At 43.8% G+C, this 19,419-nt stretch overlaps 1 protein-coding gene across 1 annotated transcript; it reads right to left on the reverse strand.

Annotated features, from left to right (window-relative positions):
* Positions 1–1,520: 1,520 nt before the first annotated feature.
* Positions 1,521–11,051, reverse strand: LOC141054321 (uncharacterized). The gene is made up of 2 exons (XM_073551626.1): positions 10,134–11,051; positions 1,521–4,898 (listed from the first exon to the last, which is right to left on the reverse strand). Exon 2 carries the CDS (start codon positions 4,890–4,892, stop codon positions 2,235–2,237), a length of 2,658 nt encoding a protein of 885 aa, XP_073407727.1. The 5' UTR covers positions 4,893–4,898; positions 10,134–11,051; the 3' UTR covers positions 1,521–2,234.
* Positions 11,052–19,419: the final 8,368 nt, after the last annotated feature.

Raw genomic sequence — 19,419 nt, forward strand, 5'->3', positions numbered from 1 at the left:
GCTCCGGTCTCTCCTGTACAGTGAGACCTCATTATACCGCTGTATAAGGATCTAGTGACGCAGTGTAGACTGTTATTCAGCATTGCTGTTTCCTCAGATTGTCAGCTCTTGTGATCAGGCCCCGGCTCCTCGCTCCGGTCTCTCCTGTACAGTGAGGCCTCATTATACCCCTGTATAAGGCTCTAATGACGCAGTGTAGACTGTTATTCAGCATTGCTGTCTCCTCAGATTGTCAGCTCTTGTGATCAGGCCCCTGCTCCTCGCTCCGGTCTCTCCTGTACAGTGAGGCCTCATTATACTTCTGTATAAGGATCTAGTGACGCAGTGTAGACTGTTATTCAGCATTGCTGTCTCCTCAGATTGTCAGCTCTTGTGATCAGGCCCCTGCTCCTCGCTCCGGTCTCTCCTGTACAGTAAGGCCTCATTATACCCCTGTATAAGGATCTAGTGACGCAGTGTAGACTGTTATTCAGCATTGCTGCTTCCTCCGATCGTCAGCTCTTGTGATCAGGCCTCTGCTCCTCGCTCTGGTCTCTCCTGTACAGTGAGGCCTCATTATACCCCTGTATAAGGATCTAGTGACGCAGTGTAGACTGTTATTCAGCATTGCTGTTTCCCCAGATTGTCAGCTCTTGTGATAAGGCCCCGGCTCCTCGCTCCGGTCTCTCCTGTACAGTGAGGCCTCATTATACCCCTGTATAAGGATCTAGTGACGCAGTGTAGACTGTTATTCAGCATTGCTGTTTCCTCAGATTGTCAGCCCTTGTGATCAGGCCCCGGCTCCTCGCTCCGGTCTTTGCCTGTACAGTGAGGCCTCATTATACCCCTGTATAAGGATCTAGTGACGCAGTGTAGACTGTTATTCAGCATTGCTGTTTCCTCAGATTGTCAGCTCTTGTGATCAGGCCCCTGCTCCTCGCTCCGGTCTCTCCTGTACAGTGAGGCCTCATTATACCGCTGTATAAGGATCTAGTGACGCAGTGTAGACTGTTATTCAGCATTGCTGTTTCCTCAGATTGTCAGCTCTTGTGATCAGTCCCCTGCTCCGCGCTCCGGTCTCTCCTGTACAGTGAGACCTCATTATACCCCTGTATAAGGATCTAGTGACGCAGTGTAGACTGTTATTAAGCATTGCTGTTTCCTCAGATTGTCAGCTCTTGTGATCAGGCCCCGGCTCCTCGCTCCGGTCTCTCCTGTACAGTGAGGCCTCATTATACCCCTGTATAAGGATCTAGTGACACAGTGTAGACTGTTATTCAGCATTGCTGTGTCCTCAGATTGTCAGCTCTTGTGATCAGTCCCCTGCTCCGTGCTCCGGTCTCTCCTGTACAGTGAGGCCTCATTATACCCCTGTATAAGGCTCTAGTGACGCAGTGTAGACTGTTATTCAGCATTGCTGTCTCCTCAGATTGTCAGCTCTTGTGATCAGGCCCCTGCTTCTCGCTCCGGTCTCTCCTTGTAGAAAAATATATATATATATATCTTCTTGCACGGTTGAGAATCAAAAAGTAAAAGCAATGTTGAGGATAAAATAAATCTTGTTTTTAATTGTTCATTCAAAAAGTGATTACAAAAATGAAGAAAAGTAAGTTCATGATATGCAATAATTATTTGAAGAGAAAACGAGCATTGTTCTTACATATAGTCTTGAGCAGTTGTGTTGTCCGGGTGTTCGAGAGTCTCAAGGGATATGAGATCTCCTGAACAAGAGTTAGGCCGGCTTTATATACTATTCTGACCTATAAACTACAACCACATATGGTGGCTTGCCACTATGTTCATAACTTCTTCCATATTAAGTGAACCCTAGTTATTTTAAACAATATGCATACAGTTATTTATGCATTACCTTAGTCTGAGATATTTAAGCCTAAAGTCTGAGATCTTTAGAACCATTCATTATCTCTAAATAGTCACATTTTGACAGCTTTGACTATTTTGACCTATACATTTGACAAGAGAGACAGCTGTGTGAGCCAAGGCACTCAGAATAAGTCAGTCACTTCTCTAAAGTAAGCAGAGCCTGTTAACTATTCTGTATGAGAGAATTAATACATATTATAGAAATACTGGTATTTTACAGTCCCCCCTGATTATGATTTGAGACATATCATAATCAATCCTAACTCATTCTCTCACCATTCGTATCACATTCATTCTTTATTCTGAAAACCTTGTATCACCATCTGCCCTGAATGTCATCTGAATTTTCAAACCTATTGTAAAAACAAAAATTAGATCAGAGAGTTATATTTTTTTCGTTTTAACATCTCTCTTAAAATATCATCTTCCTTTTTCATTTCTATCTTTATATTCTTATAAATTCTCCTAATTTTACACATAATAATTATTTGATATATTATACACAGCAAAACTATGATAAATAAAATAACAATCGGATTAGACAATACATTCCCTGCTGCCATTTTCGCTGAAGACTGTGACCAACTAGTTACAGATTTTCCTAAATTTCTCCACCAAGATGAGCCTGACATACTCGTCCATTCATGTTCAATATCATTTAGATTACCTTGTTCATGTCTAAATACAATTTCAGCTTCTTTTAATTGTTTTGTCAGCAGATTCAATAAACCCTTGTCTTTCTTTATCTCATTTGTCCACAAATCCCAAGGGAATTTATTGACTTGTGACAAATTGAACTGGATCGGAAGGATTTTCAGACGTCTTGAGCTTATTGACGTAATATTAATACTTCCTTCCTTCTTTGTGAGAGTTTTAACATTTCCCTCTATACAATATAAACCCATTGTCAGATTTTCGACATGTACACAAGATGAGAAGAATGCAGAAACTGCTTCTTTTCCTGACATGACTTGGAAACAAGTTTTGTTAGCGCTTACTGGTGTCACCAAGTCATGTATCGTGTGGACATTCTCAACTCTGGCATGACAAGAAGTATGATTATGGAAACATGAATGATAAATGACTTTATCCTGTCCAGGTAGACACATTACCTTGGAAACAAAATTTAAGCATGACGAAATGTCTAATTGTTCAATGTTTGTACCATCAAATGCAAAATCTGTGTACTGTAATTGATAATATAACAATTGTGTAGGGCTGACAGGAATTCCCAGAACACCTATAGGAACCAGGGTTTCTTCTCTTCCTGACACTGGAATCAGTGATGTTCCTACACAAATGTTCTGTTCACATCCTAACCACTTATTTACCCACAAATCTGTATGGTTTAACGCAAAGTTATATTCTATGGGCAAATTTCTTATTAGCCCTAAAGGGGTAATTCCACTTTGTAAGGCTTGTGCAATCATTTTCAGATTGGTGGAATATTCAATCTGAATTTCTAGACATGTTTTGGCCACTTGGGATTCCTGTTCACTTTCCATTAAAGCTAAAGTAGCATCTTGAAGATGTGATACAGAAGATCCCAATACAGTAGCAGTGTTCAAAACCATCTTTTCAAGGACTTGATTCAAGCTTTTCTGAATCTTTACCCCTTTTCCTCCAATATACCCAATATTTTCCAGATCTGATTTAAGTGTATGAATGTCCATAGTGTTAATTAAACTTCCTACTGTTCCTAATCCCCCCAAAATACCTTCTAACACTCCCCTCTTACTCCTAACCTGTGTTGAAGTTCTTTTCCCAAACCATTGTTCTATTCCCATCTCCATGTTAGTGAGATGTGGTTGACACTGGGGATATCTAGAAGAGATTTTCCAGTTAGACATGTTAAAGGTCCATACCATGGTCAGAAACACTCCATCTCGTAACAGAGGTTTAGTTTGGAACTGATTGATCTGAAAAGGAGTAGATGGTTGAAATCTTGTCTGTGTGCATACATTATCTACTGCTGACCATATATTTACCTTTACATCTCTACATTGTTTGTAGTTATATTTCGTTAAAATGCAACATTGGTAAAGTCCAGAATCCTTAGGAGATGGATTATCTACAGAAAAAATAAAATCCTTATTTAACCATCTCACGTTACCGGATTGACTTCTGTGTATAACATTTGTTGGACCATTTGAAAAACTTCCCAAAAATGATTTATCTTTGGTCCATATTAACAAAGATTCTGAAGGTAGCTCTAACCTCGTGCTGCATTTTAGTAATAAAGGAGACATATTTTCTTGACTATATACTGCTTGTGGTGTAACCCTTACTTCTGGAGCTATAGTATTTGAAACTGTAAAAACTACAGATACCTGTACTTGTACTGGTTCTCTGGTTATCTGAAAATTCCATGTTTTTACCCAATCCTCGTCTCCTTCTGTAATAGAAAGAAATGCAGGATCTAAAACTTTCCCAAATAGTTGTGTCCTTAACCAAGCATCTGTTTTGGATGTTTCAACTTTCCCTTTTGCGATCATATCATTTGTAATATCTCCTGACCACACAGCTCTCTCTTCACCTCTTATCTCTATATTCCAGAATAACACATCTGTAGGACTACATTCCCATGTGCCTGTCTTATTATTGTGTATATAATCTCCTTGTAACTGTGTGAACTTCGTCTTAGGTCCTGCGTGTAATATTATGTCAGTGTCATGTATGAAGTGTAGCTCAATACAGCATTTTGCACCAAAACCCATGCAAATGTTTCCAGTAATATCTACTGAATCGTCCGGTATGTCCTCATCTATTAAGCTTTGTAGATTCGTTCCTCTTGGTTTCCTTGGATGTAAAGTTCCTTTGAAAAGTTCCTTCACTTCACTAGTATTTGTTCCATGGTGTGAAATATCTTCAGCGTAGATCACAGTTGAAACAGTACAAAACAGCAGAAATGTGATTCCCATCAGATAGTAGCTTTTCCTGGGAAATTTCTTTTTCTCCTGAAGGATTGGTGTTGAATCCCTTCCATCAAGGACGTGGAGTTTCGTATTCCAGTTCTTATTGGAATCCATTTCTTCCTAAAAGAAATGCAGTATCATTATTTTGCAATATACAGTTTGCATTGATCAACATGTACCCACAATTTTTGTTGTCTGCGGGTATTTTTAACCACCTTAGATGCTCGTTGCACAAGAATCATCACTTGTCCCATGGTTTCGATAATTTCAAAGGGACCTTCCCAATTACTTTCCCAAGGTCCATTCTTCCTGAAAGTTTTAATCATCACTAGAGCCCCTTTCTTGAATTTGGATACGTATGGTGGCTCCATTCTCTGCATTCTTGATGCAGCATGTGGAAGAATCGTTTTCAAATTTTCCTGCAACAATTGCAACCATTTGGACCTTGCAACAGCATCTTTTTGTGGTGTAGACAAAAATGGTTCATGAGGAAAAATCAATGGCATTTTTCTTCCTGTCATCAGTTCAAAAGGAGTAAACTGAGTTGTGGCAGAGGTTGTTCCTCTTACACTCAACAGTACAAAAGGTACTGCATCAACCCAAGTATTGCCTTTGTCCAATAACATCTTGGCAATTCTGGATTTTATTGTTCTATTCATCCTTTCCACAATACCAGCAGACTGTGGATGGTAGGGTACATGAAACTGCTGTCGTACCCCTAGAATAGCACAAACGGCTTGCATGATTTTTCCTGTAAAGTGACTTCCTCGATCAGAGGTGATCATTCTTGGGATCCCCCAAGTACAAAAGACATGATTAACTAATGCTCTAGCTGTAGACAAAGCATCATCTTTCCTGACAGGTAAAATTTCAACCCACTTAGAAAAAACATCTACTACAACCAATGCATACCTGAGACCATTTTTACCTGATGGTAACGGTCCAATGTAGTCGATCTGTAACGTAGACCATGGACCATCTGCAGGTGCGATTCGGAGTAGTGGCGGTTTCTGTCCTTTTGGTCTTGGATTAATTTGGGCACAAATGAGACATGATTGAACAACACTTTGCACTGTCTCTTCCATCTTTTCCCAGTAAAATTTCTCTCTGAGAATACCTAACAATTTTTGTTGGCCCAAATGACCCAAACTTTCATGATTGTATTTTGTGAACTCAACCTGCAGATGTCTTGGGACAACAGGACGCAACTCCCCGTTTAAGTCATGACACAAAACCCCGTTTTCACAAACAAAGGGAGGTTTGGATCAACCCGGGAAGCAACAAGAGATGAGTCTTTTTCTTGTTCTTCCGCAAAAGAAGGGATATGCGTGTCTGTTCTTTGAACTGCTGAAACCTCGAGAGGTTCAGGTTCAAACACCTCTTCTCCTGTCAGGGCTGCCTCTTTGGCTAGCATATCTGCGGTTGCATTTCCAACAGATAATTCATCATCAGATTTTTTATGGGCCGGAACCTTGACAATAGCAAAACCATTAGGGTTTTTTGATGCTATCCTGAAAATTGTCTTCAGTGTGTCACTGTGAACAAGAGTCTTATTAGATGAATCTACATAGCCTCTTTTTTCCCAAACTGACAAGTAATCTGTCAGTGATCTTACAACATAAGAGCTATCGCTGTAGATTGTAATGGGACACTGATCATCTGCTTCATTCAGCTGTAGTACCATTTTTACTGCTTCTAGCTCTGCTCTTTGAGCTGAAAAATGACTCGGTAATTTGTGCTTCACAACCTGTCCTCTTTTGGGATAAAAAATGGCATATCCTGAATAATAGTGCCCATCTGAATAGAATCTGGAACCATCTACAAAAATTGGTTCGTCTGTTACCTCTGCTTTCCGTCTGAAAAGTGATGGACTTGGATCCTGAAAAGACTGTAAACAATCATGAGTTTGTCCTTCATATTGCATCAGCTGAGGAAGAACATATTTGGCCTTGTAATCTACCTCAATTTGTTTGGGAGACAATGACAATAACCAATGAGCAAATCTCTGATGTGACACACCTGGGATATTATTCTCAAAGAGAAGTTTTAGTGTAGAGTGAGGAGTTTGCAAAATGATTTTGTTGAACCCGACAATATGTTCGGTTGCTTTGACTGCAAAGTACACACCTACCAAGTGTCTTGCACAGGTCTCAAAACCTTTTTCAACAGGTGAGAGAAGTTTTGAAAAATAGCCCAAAATTCTCCACTCTTCCCCATGTAATTGCAGTAACACAGCAGAAACAGAAATCTCCGATGTATGCACTTGCAAAGCAAATGGAGCCGAAGGATCTACTGTGGACAAAGCAGGTGCATTTTGTAAATTCATTTTCAATTGTTCAAATGAGGTTTGCTGTTCATCACCCCAAGGACCAAAGTAATCACTGTTTTCACCTTTCAAAAGATCATATAAAGATCTGGCCTTATCTGCAAAATTCTCAATGAAATCCCTTGAATAATTCATAAGACCTAAAAAATGTCTCAATGCCTTGTGTGATGTCGGAATTGGTAGGGAAGCAATTGCCTCAATTCTTTCCTGCAGTGGCTGCCTTTTTCCTGGACTCAACAGCACCCCTAAAAATCTGACCTCAGTCTGCATTAATTTGACCTTTTTGGTGTTCAATTTCAACCCTGCATCATGCAGCAACTCAAACAATTCTGTCAGAAGAGAAACATGTGTCTCTTTATCCTCTGTAGACAATAAAATATCATCCACATATTGCAGAATGCAATCAGGCCTCGAAAATCTGGATAATACCTTTGCCAATGCCTGATGAAAAACACTAGGTGACAAATGTGCTCCTTGAGGTAACCTGCAAAACAGATATTGCTCGTCCAAGAAAGTAAATGCAAACTTATACTGACAACTCTTTTCAAGAGGTATACTGAAAAAACCATTGCTAATGTCCAGTACAGAGAAGTATTTGGCCTTTGCATTTAACCTTGCCATCATGTCATGAGTATCTGCCACAATTGGCGCGACATTGGGTGTATGCTTATTGAACATCCGTAAATCCAATATCATTCGATAAGAACCATCAGATTTCAAAACACACCACAAAGGATTGTTACTTACAGAATTAGCCTTTCGGATAACACCTTGATCTAACAATTCCTGTATGATCTTTGACATAGAATCAATTGATTCTGGAGGCAATTTATACTGACGCTGTGGCGGGGGATCACGCCCCTCTACATTCACGATAACGTCTTTCATTGTTCCAACCTGATTCCTGAACTGAGCCCAAAGAGAAGGAAAAAGCTGTACAATTTCTGTCAATACCTCGTCATCATTAGTGTCAGGCCACAAATGGTCAGATGACACCACATCATTCAAGCAAATACTTCCAACATGGCTATAATCATTAGGATCAATGACTACCGGTTTACAACCATTGGAATCTTTCCAGATCACTTGATTTCCTAGGTCAACTACCCATCCGAATTTCTGCATAAAATCTGTGCCAAGTATATTTTCAGAATCACGACAATACCAGATGTCAATTTCTGTTTTGAAAGAACTAGGTATTTCCAAAATCACATTGGGAACTAAGGTTGCTTTAGTTCCACCTTTTCCACTGAAACCGACAATTGTACAAACTGGTGAATCTGGGTTTAGCTTCAAATCAAGGTTTGTAACACTTAACTGAGCTCCTGTGTCAATGAGAAATACAACATTCTGGCCTGCTAAACTTACTTTGATAAATGGTCTTCCACAGTCATCCAATGTAACTCGAGTCACAAATTCCAATGGATGTGGTTCAGGAATAGTCTGTGATTGTCAGAAAGATGAAGGAGATGGGAGAAGACCTGTGTCCTTTTTAAAAGACCTTGGAATTCTATCCCTTGACTCTGTTTCCTTCACTGTCATTTCTCTGATCTGTCTGATTAATGGTGCATATGGTGACTGTGTTTGTCTGTTGGCAGTATGAGCAGGTGCAGATAATTGTAATGCAGGTGCGGAAGGTGTGGTGTATGATTTTGGCATGAGTCCGTTTTCCCTTCCAAGCTTACCTGTTCCTTGTGTACCCATCTCTGATTCTGCTCTCAAAAATTTCCTGCACTGCCACTTCAAGTGTCCAGGTATACCACAAAAATAACAATGGATATTGTTCCTTTGTGTAGTATTTTTACCTCTATGCTCAATGTAATCCCTGCTCTTGGAGAATACTGTGGCTCTAGGTCTCAGTTGACTGTCTTCCTTCTCATGAACTACCGCTATTTTAGCCTTGACCTGATTTTGTTTCATGGATCTCCTTATTCTGTCAATAAAAACTGTTGCTTCTTGCAATGATGGCTGAGTGTTAGCCAATTGCACTGAGGCAGGATCTAAGTACTTGAACTTCTTTACAAAAAATTTGATCATGGATGCTGGCTCTTCGTGAGGCCCGAGATCCATTACCATCCTATAGGCCTGTTCAAACTTTACCAAAAAAGAGAAAGGATCTTCAGAAATATTTGTTTGTAAACTCCCTAAAATATCAACTGTAGGCATGTCTTCTCCAGTTGTAAACAATACTAATTGTCTAAGTCTGTCTTCTTTTGTACTATGTGCCATTTCATTCTCATCATTTAATCTGGGTGTGGTCTGTAATCTTTTTCCCATATATGAAGGTAACCAAACTTTGAATATTTTATTCTTTTGCTCATCATTCAGATTGTATTTGTCTGTGTTTGATTCAAAAGTGTCCGCATTATAAAAGGCATCCATCTTATCATTGTAATTTGGAATATCTTTTACAATTTTCATTAGCTGATCGTGTATTTTCAGATTAATGCGTGCTGCTCTGTCATGTAATTTTTTCCGTTGTAATTCTACTGCCTCTAATTCCTCTACTGAAGCATCTGGATCTTGCATATTTGGTACAAATGAAGAGGCAACACTGTCCTCCTGTTTACCTGTTGATCTTGTGTTAGCAGAAACCCTTTTTATATCTTGTCGTAATTTAGACAATAACTCTGTCCTGGTATCTATTTGATCTTCCAATTGTTCTATATGCTCTGACAAAATCAAACAATTTGGACAATCAAAGTAATCCCCGTCAGACTCTTGTGTGTCACCTGGTGTGTCAGTGTGATTAATGTCTTGCGTGACAAAGCATGTTTTATAGGTGTTAGGTTCAGTTTTCTCAAAGACTAAGCTATTATACACATGAACTAGCTGCATAACATTCTGAAGTTTCCTTTGTAATTTTCTTACTGAGAAAAACCTTTTGTCAATTTTAACATTTTCTGCCTCACATTGATTATACAAACTAGACCATAATTGGGCATCCGTATGATTATGAACAAACTTGAAATCTATGTTACTTTTCTTAGCATAATCATGTATAAAATCCATTATATTTTTTTTCTCACCTATTGAGAGTCTTTCCCGTCAATGGATGGTCCTCTGTGTCCTTATGCAATCCTCAGATCTCCGTCTGGATGAGACGCATGCAGCTCTTTACGATCCTCACCCGTCGTCTCCAGGTTCAGTGTGATCCTTGTGCCGTGAAATAGTGGAATTCCTGAGGAGGCTTGTACAACAGGTGGTTTTTAGCAGAGTTCGTGCTCCCCCCTTGTACAATCGAGGAAGGAATGCCAACCAAAATTAGCACAAAAGATCAGGCTGGCTCAGGCTCGCCAAAATGTAGAAAAATATATATATATATATATCTTCTTGCACGGTTGAGAATCAAAAAGTAAAAGCAATGTTGAGGATAAAATAAATCTTGTTTTTAATTGTTCATTCAAAAAGTGATTACAAAAATGAAGAAAAGTAAGTTCATGACATGCAATAATTATTTGAAGAGAAAACGAGCATTGTTCTTACATATAGTCTTGAGCAGTTGTGTTGTCCGGGTGTTCGAGAGTCTCAAGGGATATGAGATCTCCTGAACAAGAGTTAGGCCGGCTTTATATACTATTCTGACCTATAAACTACAACCACATATGGTGGCTTGCCACTATGTTCATAACTTCTTCCATATTAAGTGAACCCTAGTTATTTTAAACAATATGCATACAGTTATTTATGCATTACCTTAGTCTGAGATATTTAAGCCTAAAGTCTGAGATCTTTAGAACCATTCATTATCTCTAAATAGTCACATTTTGACAGCTTTGACTATTTTGACCTATACATTTGACAAGAGAGACAGCTGTGTGAGCCAAGGCACTCAGAATAACTCAGTCACTTCTCTAAAGTAAGCAGAGCCTGTTAACTATTCTGTATGAGAGAATTAATACATATTATAGAAATACTGGTATTTTACACTCCTGTACAGTGAGGCCTCATTATACCCCTGTATAAGGCTCTAATGATGCAGTGTAGACTGTTATTCAGCATTGCTGTCTCCTCAGATTGTCAGCTCTTGTGATCAGGCCCCTGCTCCTCGCTCCGGTCTCTCCTGTACAGTGAGGCCTCATTATACTTCTGTATAAGGATCTAGTGACGCAGTGTAGACTGTTATTCAGCATTGCTGTCTCCTCAGATTGTCAGCTCTTGTGATCAGGCCCCTGCTCCTCGCTCCGGTCTCTCCTGTACAGTAAGGCCTCATTATACCCCTGTATAAGGATCTAGTGACGCAGTGTAGACTGTTATTCAGCATTGCTGCTTCCTCCGATCGTCAGCTCTTGTGATCAGGCCCCTGCTCATCGCTCCGGTCTCTCCTGTACAGTGAGGCCTCATTATACCCCTGTATAAGGATCTAGTGACGAAGTGTTGACTGTTATTCAGCATTGCTGTTTCCTCAGATTGTCAGCTCTTGTGATAAGGCCCCGGCTCCTCGCTCTGGTCTCTCCTGTACAGTGAGGCCTCATTATACCCCTGTATAAGGATCTAGTGACGCAGTGTAGACTGTTATTCAGCATTGCTGTGTCCTCAGATTGTCAGCTCTTGTGATCAGGCCTCTACTCCTCACTCCGTTCTCTCCTGTACAGTGAGGCCTCATTATACCCCTGTATAAGGATCTAGTGACGCAGTGTAGACTGTTATTCAGCATTGCTGTGTCCTCAGATTGTTAGCTCTTGTGATCAGGCCTCTGCTCCTCACTCCGTTCTCTCCTGTACAGTGAGGCCTCATTATACCCCTGTATAAGGATCTAGTGACGCAGTGTAGACTGTTATTCAGCATTGCTGTGTCCTCAGATTGTCAGCTTTTGTGATCAGGCCTCTGATCCTCACTCCGTTCTCTCCTGTACAGTGAGGCCTCATTATACCCCTGTATAAGGATCTAGGGACGCAGTGTAGACTGTTATTCAGCATTGCTGTGTCCTCAGATTGTCAGCTCTTGTGATCAGGTCTCTGCTCCTCGCTCCGTTCTCTCCTGTACAGTGAGGCCTCATTATACCCCTGTATAAGGATCTAGTGACGCAGTGTAGACTGTTATTCAGCATTGCTGTGTCCTCAGATTGTCAGCTCTTGTGATCAGTCCCCTGCTCCGCGCTCCGGTCTCTCCTGTACAGTGAGGCCTCATTATACCCCTGTATAAGGATCTAGTGACGCAGTGTAGACTGGTATTCAGCATTGATGTCTCCTCAGATTGTCAGCTCTTGTGATCAGGCCCCTGACCCTCGCTCCGGTCTCTCCTGTACAGTGAGGCCTCATTATACCCCTGTATAAGGATCTAGTGACGCAGTGTAGACTGTTATTCAGCATTTCTGTTTCCTCAGATTGTCAGCTCTTGTGATCAGGCCTCTGCTCCTCGCTCTGGTCTCTCCTGTACAGTGAGGCCTCATTATACCCCTGTATAAGGATCTAGTGACGCAGTGTAGACTGTTATTCAGCATTTCTGTTTCCTCAGATTGTCAGCTCTTGTGATCAGGCCCCTGCTCCTCGCTCTGGTCTCTCCTGTACAGTGAGGCCTCATTATACCCCTGTATAAGGATCTAGTGACGCAGTGTAGACTGTTATCAGCATTGCTGTTTCCTCAGATTGTCAGCTCTTGTGATCAGGCCCCGGATCCTCGCTCCGGTCTCTCCTGTACAGTGAGGCCTCATTATACCCCTGTATAAGGATCTAGTGACGCAGTGTAGACTGTTATTCAGCATTTCTGTTTCCTCAGATTTGCAGCTCTTGTGATCAGGCCCCGACTCCTCGCTCCGGTCTCTCCTGTACAGTGAGGCCTCATTATACCCCTGTATAAGGATCTAGTGACACAGTGTAGTCTGTTATTCAGCATTTCTGTTTCCTCAGATTGTCAGCTCTTGTGATCAGTCCCCTGCTCCGCGCTCCGGTCTCTCCTGTACAGTGAGGCCTCATTATACCCTTGTATAAGGATCTAGTGACGCAGTGTAGACTGTTATTCAGCATTGCTGTTTCCTCAGATTGTCAGCTCTTGTGATCAGGCCCCGGCTCCTCGCTCCGGTCTCTCCTGTACAGTGAGGCCTCATTATACCCCTGTATAAGGATCTAGTGACGCAGTGTAGACTGTTATTCAGCATTGCTGTTTCCTCAGATTGTCACCTCTTGTGATCAGGCCCCGGCTCCTCGCTCCGGTCTCTCTTGTACAGTGAGGCCTCATTATACCCCTGTAAAAGGATCTAGTGACGCAGTGTAGACTGTTATTCAGCATTGCTGTTTCCTCATATTGTCAGCTCTTGTGATCAGGCCCCGGCTCCTCGCTCCGGTCTTTGCCTGTACAGTGAGGCCTCATTATACCCCTGTATAAGGATCTAGTGACGCAGTGTAGACTGTTATTCAGCATTGCTGTTTCCTCAGATTGTCAGCTCTTGTGATCAGGCCCCGGCTCCTCGCTCCTGTCTCTCCTGTACAGTGAGGCCTCATTATACCCCTGTATAAGGATCTAGTGACGCAGTGTAGACTGTTATTCAGCATTGCTGTTTCCCCAGATTGTCAGTTCTTGTGATAAGGCCCCGGCTCCTCGCTCCGGTCTCTCCTGTACAGTGAGGCCTCATTATACCCCTGTATAAGGATCTAGTGACGCAGTGTAGACTGTTATTCAGCATTGCTGTTTCCTCAGATTGTCAGCTCTTGTGATCAGGCCCCGGCTCCTCGCTCCGGTCTTTGCCTGTACAGTGAGGCCTCATTATACCCCTGTATAAGGATCTAGTGACGCAGTGTAGACTGTTATTCAGCATTGCTGTTTCCTCAGATTGTCAGCTCTTGTGATCAGGCCCCTGCTCCTCGCTCCGGTCTCTCCTGTACAGTGAGGCCTCATTATACCGCTGTATAAGGATCTAGTGACGCAGTGTAGACTGTTATTCAGCATTGCTGTTTCCTCAGATTGTCAGCTCTTGTGATCAGTCCCCTGCTCCGCGCTCCGGTCTCTCCTGTACAGTGAGACCTCATTATACCCCTGTATAAGGATCTAGTGACGCAGTGTAGACTGTTATTCAGCATTGCTGTTTCCTCAGATTGTCAGCTCTTGTGATCAGGCCCCGGCTCCTCGCTCCGGTCTCTCCTGTACAGTGAGGCCTCATTATACCCCTGTATAAGGATCTAGTGACACAGTGTAGACTGTTATTCAGCATTGCTGTGTCCTCAGATTGTCAGTTCTTGTGATCAGTCCCCTGCTCCGTGCTCCGGTCTCTCCTGTACAGTGAGGCCTCATTATACCCCTGTATAAGGCTCTAGTGACGCAGTGTAGACTGTTATTCAGCATTGCTGTCTCCTCAGATTGTCAGCTCTTGTGATCAGGCCCCTGCTGCTCGCTCCGGTCTCTCCTGTACAGTGAGGCCTCATTATACCCCTGTATAAGGCTCTAATGACGCAGTGTAGACTGTTATTCAGCATTGCTGTCTCCTCAGATTGTCAGCTCTTGTGATCAGGCCCCGGCTCCTCGCTCCGGTCTCTCCTGTACAGTGAGGCCTCATTATACTTCTGTATAAGGATCTAGTGACGCAGTGTAGACTGTTATTCAGTATTGCTGTCTCCTCAGATTGTCAGCTCTTGTGATCAGGCCCCTGCTCCTCGCTCCGGTCTCTCCTGTACAGTGAGGCCTCATTATACCCCTGTATAAGGATCTAGTGACGCAGTATAGACTGTTATTCAGCATTGCTGCTTCCTCCGATCGTCAGCTCTTGTGATCAGGCCTCTGCTCCTCGCTCTGGTCTCTCCTGTACAGTGAGGCCTCATTATACCCCTGTATAAGGATCTAGTGACGCAGTGTAGACTGTTATTCAGCATTGCTGCTTCCTCAGATCGTCAGCTCTTGTGATCAGGCACCTGCTCATCGCTCCGATCTCTCCTGTACAGTGAGGCCTCATTATACCCCTGTATAAGGATCTAGTGACGCAGTGTTGACTGTTATTCAGCATTGCTGTTTCCTCAGATTGTCAGCTCTTGTGATCAGACCCCGGCTCCTCACTCCGGTCTCTCCTGTATAGTGAGGCCTCATTATACCCCTGTATAAGGATCTAGTGACGCAGTGTAGACTGTTATTCAGCATTGCTGTGTCCTCAGATTGTCAGCTCTTGTGATCAGGCCTCTGCTCCTCGCTCCGTGCTCTCCTGTACAGTGAGGCCTCATTATACCCCTGTATAAGGATCTAGTGACGCAGTGTAGACTGTTATTCAGCATTGCTGTGTCCTCAGATTGTCAGCTCTTGTGATCAGGCCTCTGCTCCTCACTCCGTTCTCTCCTGTACAGTGAGGCCTCATTATACCCCTGTATAAGGATCTAGTGACGCAGTGTAGACTGTTATTCAGCATTGCTGTGTCCTCAGATTGTTAGCTCTTGTGATCAGGCCTCTGCTCCTCACTCCGTTCTCTCCTGTACAGTGAGGCCTCATTATAGCCCTGTATAAGGATCTAGTGACGCAGTGTAGACTGTTATTCAGCATTGCTGTGTCCTCAGATTGTCAGCTTTTGTGATCAGGCCTCTGCTCCTCACTCCGTTCTCTCCTGTACAGTGAGGCCTCATTATACCCCTGTATAAGGATCTAGGGACGCAGTGTAGACTGTTATTCAGCATTGCTGTGTCCTCAGATTGTCAGCTCTTGTGATCAGTTCTCTGCTCCTCGCTCCGTTCTCTCCTGTACAGTGAGGCCTCATTATACCCCTGTATAAGGATCTAGTGACGCAGTGTAGACTGTTATTCAGTATTGGTGTGTCCTCAGATTGTCAGCTCTTGTGATCAGTCCCCTGCTCCGCGCTCCGGTCTCTCCTGTACAGTGAGGCCTCATTATCCTCCTGTATAAGGATCTAGTGACGCAGTGTAGACTGTTATTCAGCATTGCTGTCTCCTCAGATTGTCAGCTCTTGTGATCAGGCCCCTGCTCCTCGCTCCGGTCTCTCCTGTACAGTGAGGCCTCATTATACCCCTGTATAAGGATCTAGTGACGCAGTGTAGACTGTTATTCAGCATTTCTGTTTCCTCAGATTGTCAGCTCTTGTGATATGGCCCCGGCTCCTCGCTCCGGTCTCTCCTGTACAGTGAGGCCTCATTATACCCCTGTATAAGGATCTAGTGACGCAGTGTAGACTGTTATCAGCATTGCTGTGTCCTCAGATTGTCAGCTCTTGTGATCAGGCCCCGGCTCCTCGCTCCGGTCTCTCCTGTACAGTGAGGCCTCATTATACCCCTGTATAAGGATCTAGGGACGCAGTGTAGACTGTTATTCAGCATTGCTGTGTCCTCAGATTGTCAGCTCTTGTGATCAGTCCCCTGCTCCGCGCTCCTGTCTCTCCTGCACAGTGAGGCCTCATTATACCCCTGTATAAGGATCTAGTGACGCAGTGTACACTGTTATTCAGCATTGCTGTGTCCTCAGATTGTTAGCTCTTGTGATCAGGCCTCTGCTCCTCACTCCGTTCTCTCCTGTACAGTGAGGCCTCATTATACCCCTGTATAAGGATCTAGTGACGCAGTGTAGACTGTTATTCAGCATTGCTGTGTCCTCAGATTGTCAGCTCTTGTGATCAGTCCCCTGCTCCGCGCTCCGGTCTCTCCTGTACAGTGAGGCCTCATTATACCCCTGTATAAGGATCTAGTGACGCAGTGTAGACTGTTATTCAGCATTGCTGTTTCCTCAGATTTGCAGCTCTTGTGATCAGGCCCCGACTCCTCGCTCCGGTCTCTCCTGTACAGTGAGGCCTCATTATACCCCTGTATAAGGATCTAGTGACACAGTGTAGTCTGTTATTCAGCATTTCTGTTTCCTCAGATTGTCAGCTCTTGTGATCAGTCCCCTGCTCCGCGCTCCGGTCTCTCCTGTACAGTGAGGCCTCATTATACCCTTGTATAAGGATCTAGTGACGCAGTGTAGACTGTTATTCAGCATTGCTGTTTCCTCAGATTGTCAGCTCTTGTGATCAGGCCCCGGCTCCTCGCTCCGGTCTCTCCTGTACAGTGAGGCCTCATTATACCCCTGTATAAGGATCTAGTGACGCAGTGTAGACTGTTATTCAGCATTGCTGTTTCCTCAGATTTGCAGCTCTTGTGATCAGGCCCCGACTCCTCGCTCCGGTCTCTCCTGTACAGTGAGGCCTCATTATACCCCTGTATAAGGATCTAGTGACACAGTGTAGACTGTTATCAGCATTGCTGTGTCCTCAGATTGTCAGCTCTTGTGATCAGGCCCCGGCTCCTCGCTCCGGTCTCTCCTGTACAGTGAGGCCTCATTATACCCCTGTATAAGGATCTAGGGACGCAGTGTAGACTGTTATTCAGCATTGCTGTGTCCTCAGATTGTCAGCTCTTGTGATCAGTCCCCTGCTCCTCGCTCCTGTCTCTCCTGCACAGTGAGGCCTCATTATACCCCTGTATAAGGATCTAGTGACGCAGTGTACACTGTTATTCAGCATTGCTGTGTCCTCAGATTGTTAGCTCTTGTGATCAGGCCTCTGCTCCTCACTCCGTTCTCTCCTGTACAGTGAGGCCTCATTATACCCCTGTATAAGGATCTAGTGACGCAGTGTAGACTGTTATTCAGCATTGCTGTGTCCTCAGATTGTCAGCTTTTGTGATCAGGCCTCTGCTCCTCACTCCGTTCTCTCCTGTACAGTGAGGCCTCATTATACCCCTGTATAAGGATCTAGGGACGCAGTGTAGACTGTTATTCAGCATTGCTGTGTCCTCAGATTGTCAGCTCTTGTGATCAGGTCTCTGCTCCTCGCTCCGTTCTCTCCTGTACAGTGAGGCCTCATTATACCCCTGTATAAGGATCTAGTGACGCAGTGTAGACTGTTATTCAGCATTGCTGTGTCCTCAGATTGTCAGCTCTTGTGATCAGTCCCCTGCTCCGCGCTCCGGTCTCTCCTGTACAGTGAGGCCTCATTATACCCCTGTATAAGGATCTAGTGACGCAGTGTAGACTGGTATTCAGCATTGCTGTCTCCTCAGATTGTCAGCTCTTGTGATCAGGCCCCTGCTCCTCGCTCCGGTCTCTCCTGTACAGTGAGGCCTCATTATACCCCTGTATAAGGATCTAGTGACGCAGTGTAGACTGTTATTCAGCATTTCTGTTTCCTCAGATTGTCAGCTCTTGTGATCAGGCCTCTGCTCCTCGCTCTGGTCTCTCCTGTACAGTGAGGCCTCATTATACCCCTGTATAAGGATCTAGTGACGCAGTGTAGACTGTTATTCAGCATTTCTGTTTCCTCAGATTGTCAGCTCTTGTGATCAGGCCCCTGCTCCTCGCTCTGGTCTCTCCTGTACAGTGAGGCCTCATTATACCCCTGTATAAGGATCTAGTGACGCAGTGTAGACTGTTATCAGCATTGCTGTTTCCTCAGATTGTCAGCTCTTGTGATCAGGCCCCGGCTCCTCGCTCCGGTCTCTCCTGTACAGTGAGGCCTCATAGTACCCCTGTATAAGGATCTAGTGACGCAGTGTAGACTGTTATTCAGCATTGCTGTTTCCTCAGATTTGCAGCTCTTGTGATCAGGCCCCGACTCCTCGCTCCGGTCTCTCCTGTACAGTGAGGCCTCATTATACCCCTGTATAAGGATCTAGTGACACATTGTAGTCTGTTATTCAGCATTTCTGTTTCCTCAGATTGTCAGCTCTTGTGATCAGTCCCCTGCTCCGCGCTCCGGTCTCTCCAGTACAGTGAGGCCTCATTATACCCTTGTATAAGGATCTAGTGACGCAGTGTAGACTGTTATTCAGCATTGCTGTTTCCTCAGATTGTCAGCTCTTGTGATCAGGCCCCGGCTCCTCGCTCCGGTCTCTCCTGTACAGTGAGGCCTCATTATACCCCTGTATAAGGATCTAGTGACGCAGTGTAGACTGTTATTCAGCATTGCTGTTTCCTCAGATTGTCACCTCTTGTGATCAGGCCCCGGCTCCTCGCTCCGGTCTCTCTTGTACAGTGAGGCCTCATTATACCCCTGTATAAGGATCTAGTGACGCAGTGTAGACTGTTATTCAGCATTGCTGTTTCCTCAGATTGTCAGCTCTTGTGATCAGGCCCCGGCTCCTCGCTCCGGTCTTTGCCTGTACAGTGAGGCCTCATTATACCCCTGTATAAGGATCTAGTGACGCAGTGTAGACTGTTATTCAGCATTGCTGTTTCCTCAGATTGTCAGCTCTTGTGATCAGGCCCCGGCTCCTCGCTCCTGTCTCTCCTGTACAGTGAGGCCTCATTATACCCCTGTATAAGGATCTAGTGACGCAGTGTAGACTGTTATTCAGCATTGCTGTTTCCCCAGATTGTCAGTTCTTGTGATAAGGCCCCGGCTCCTCGCTCCGGTCTCTC

The sequence above is a fragment of the Dendrobates tinctorius genome, unplaced genomic scaffold, assembly GCF_039654945.1.
Source record: "Dendrobates tinctorius isolate UK_male_01 unplaced genomic scaffold, ASM3965494v1 ptg000178l, whole genome shotgun sequence".
NCBI lineage: Eukaryota > Metazoa > Chordata > Amphibia > Anura > Dendrobatidae > Dendrobates > Dendrobates tinctorius.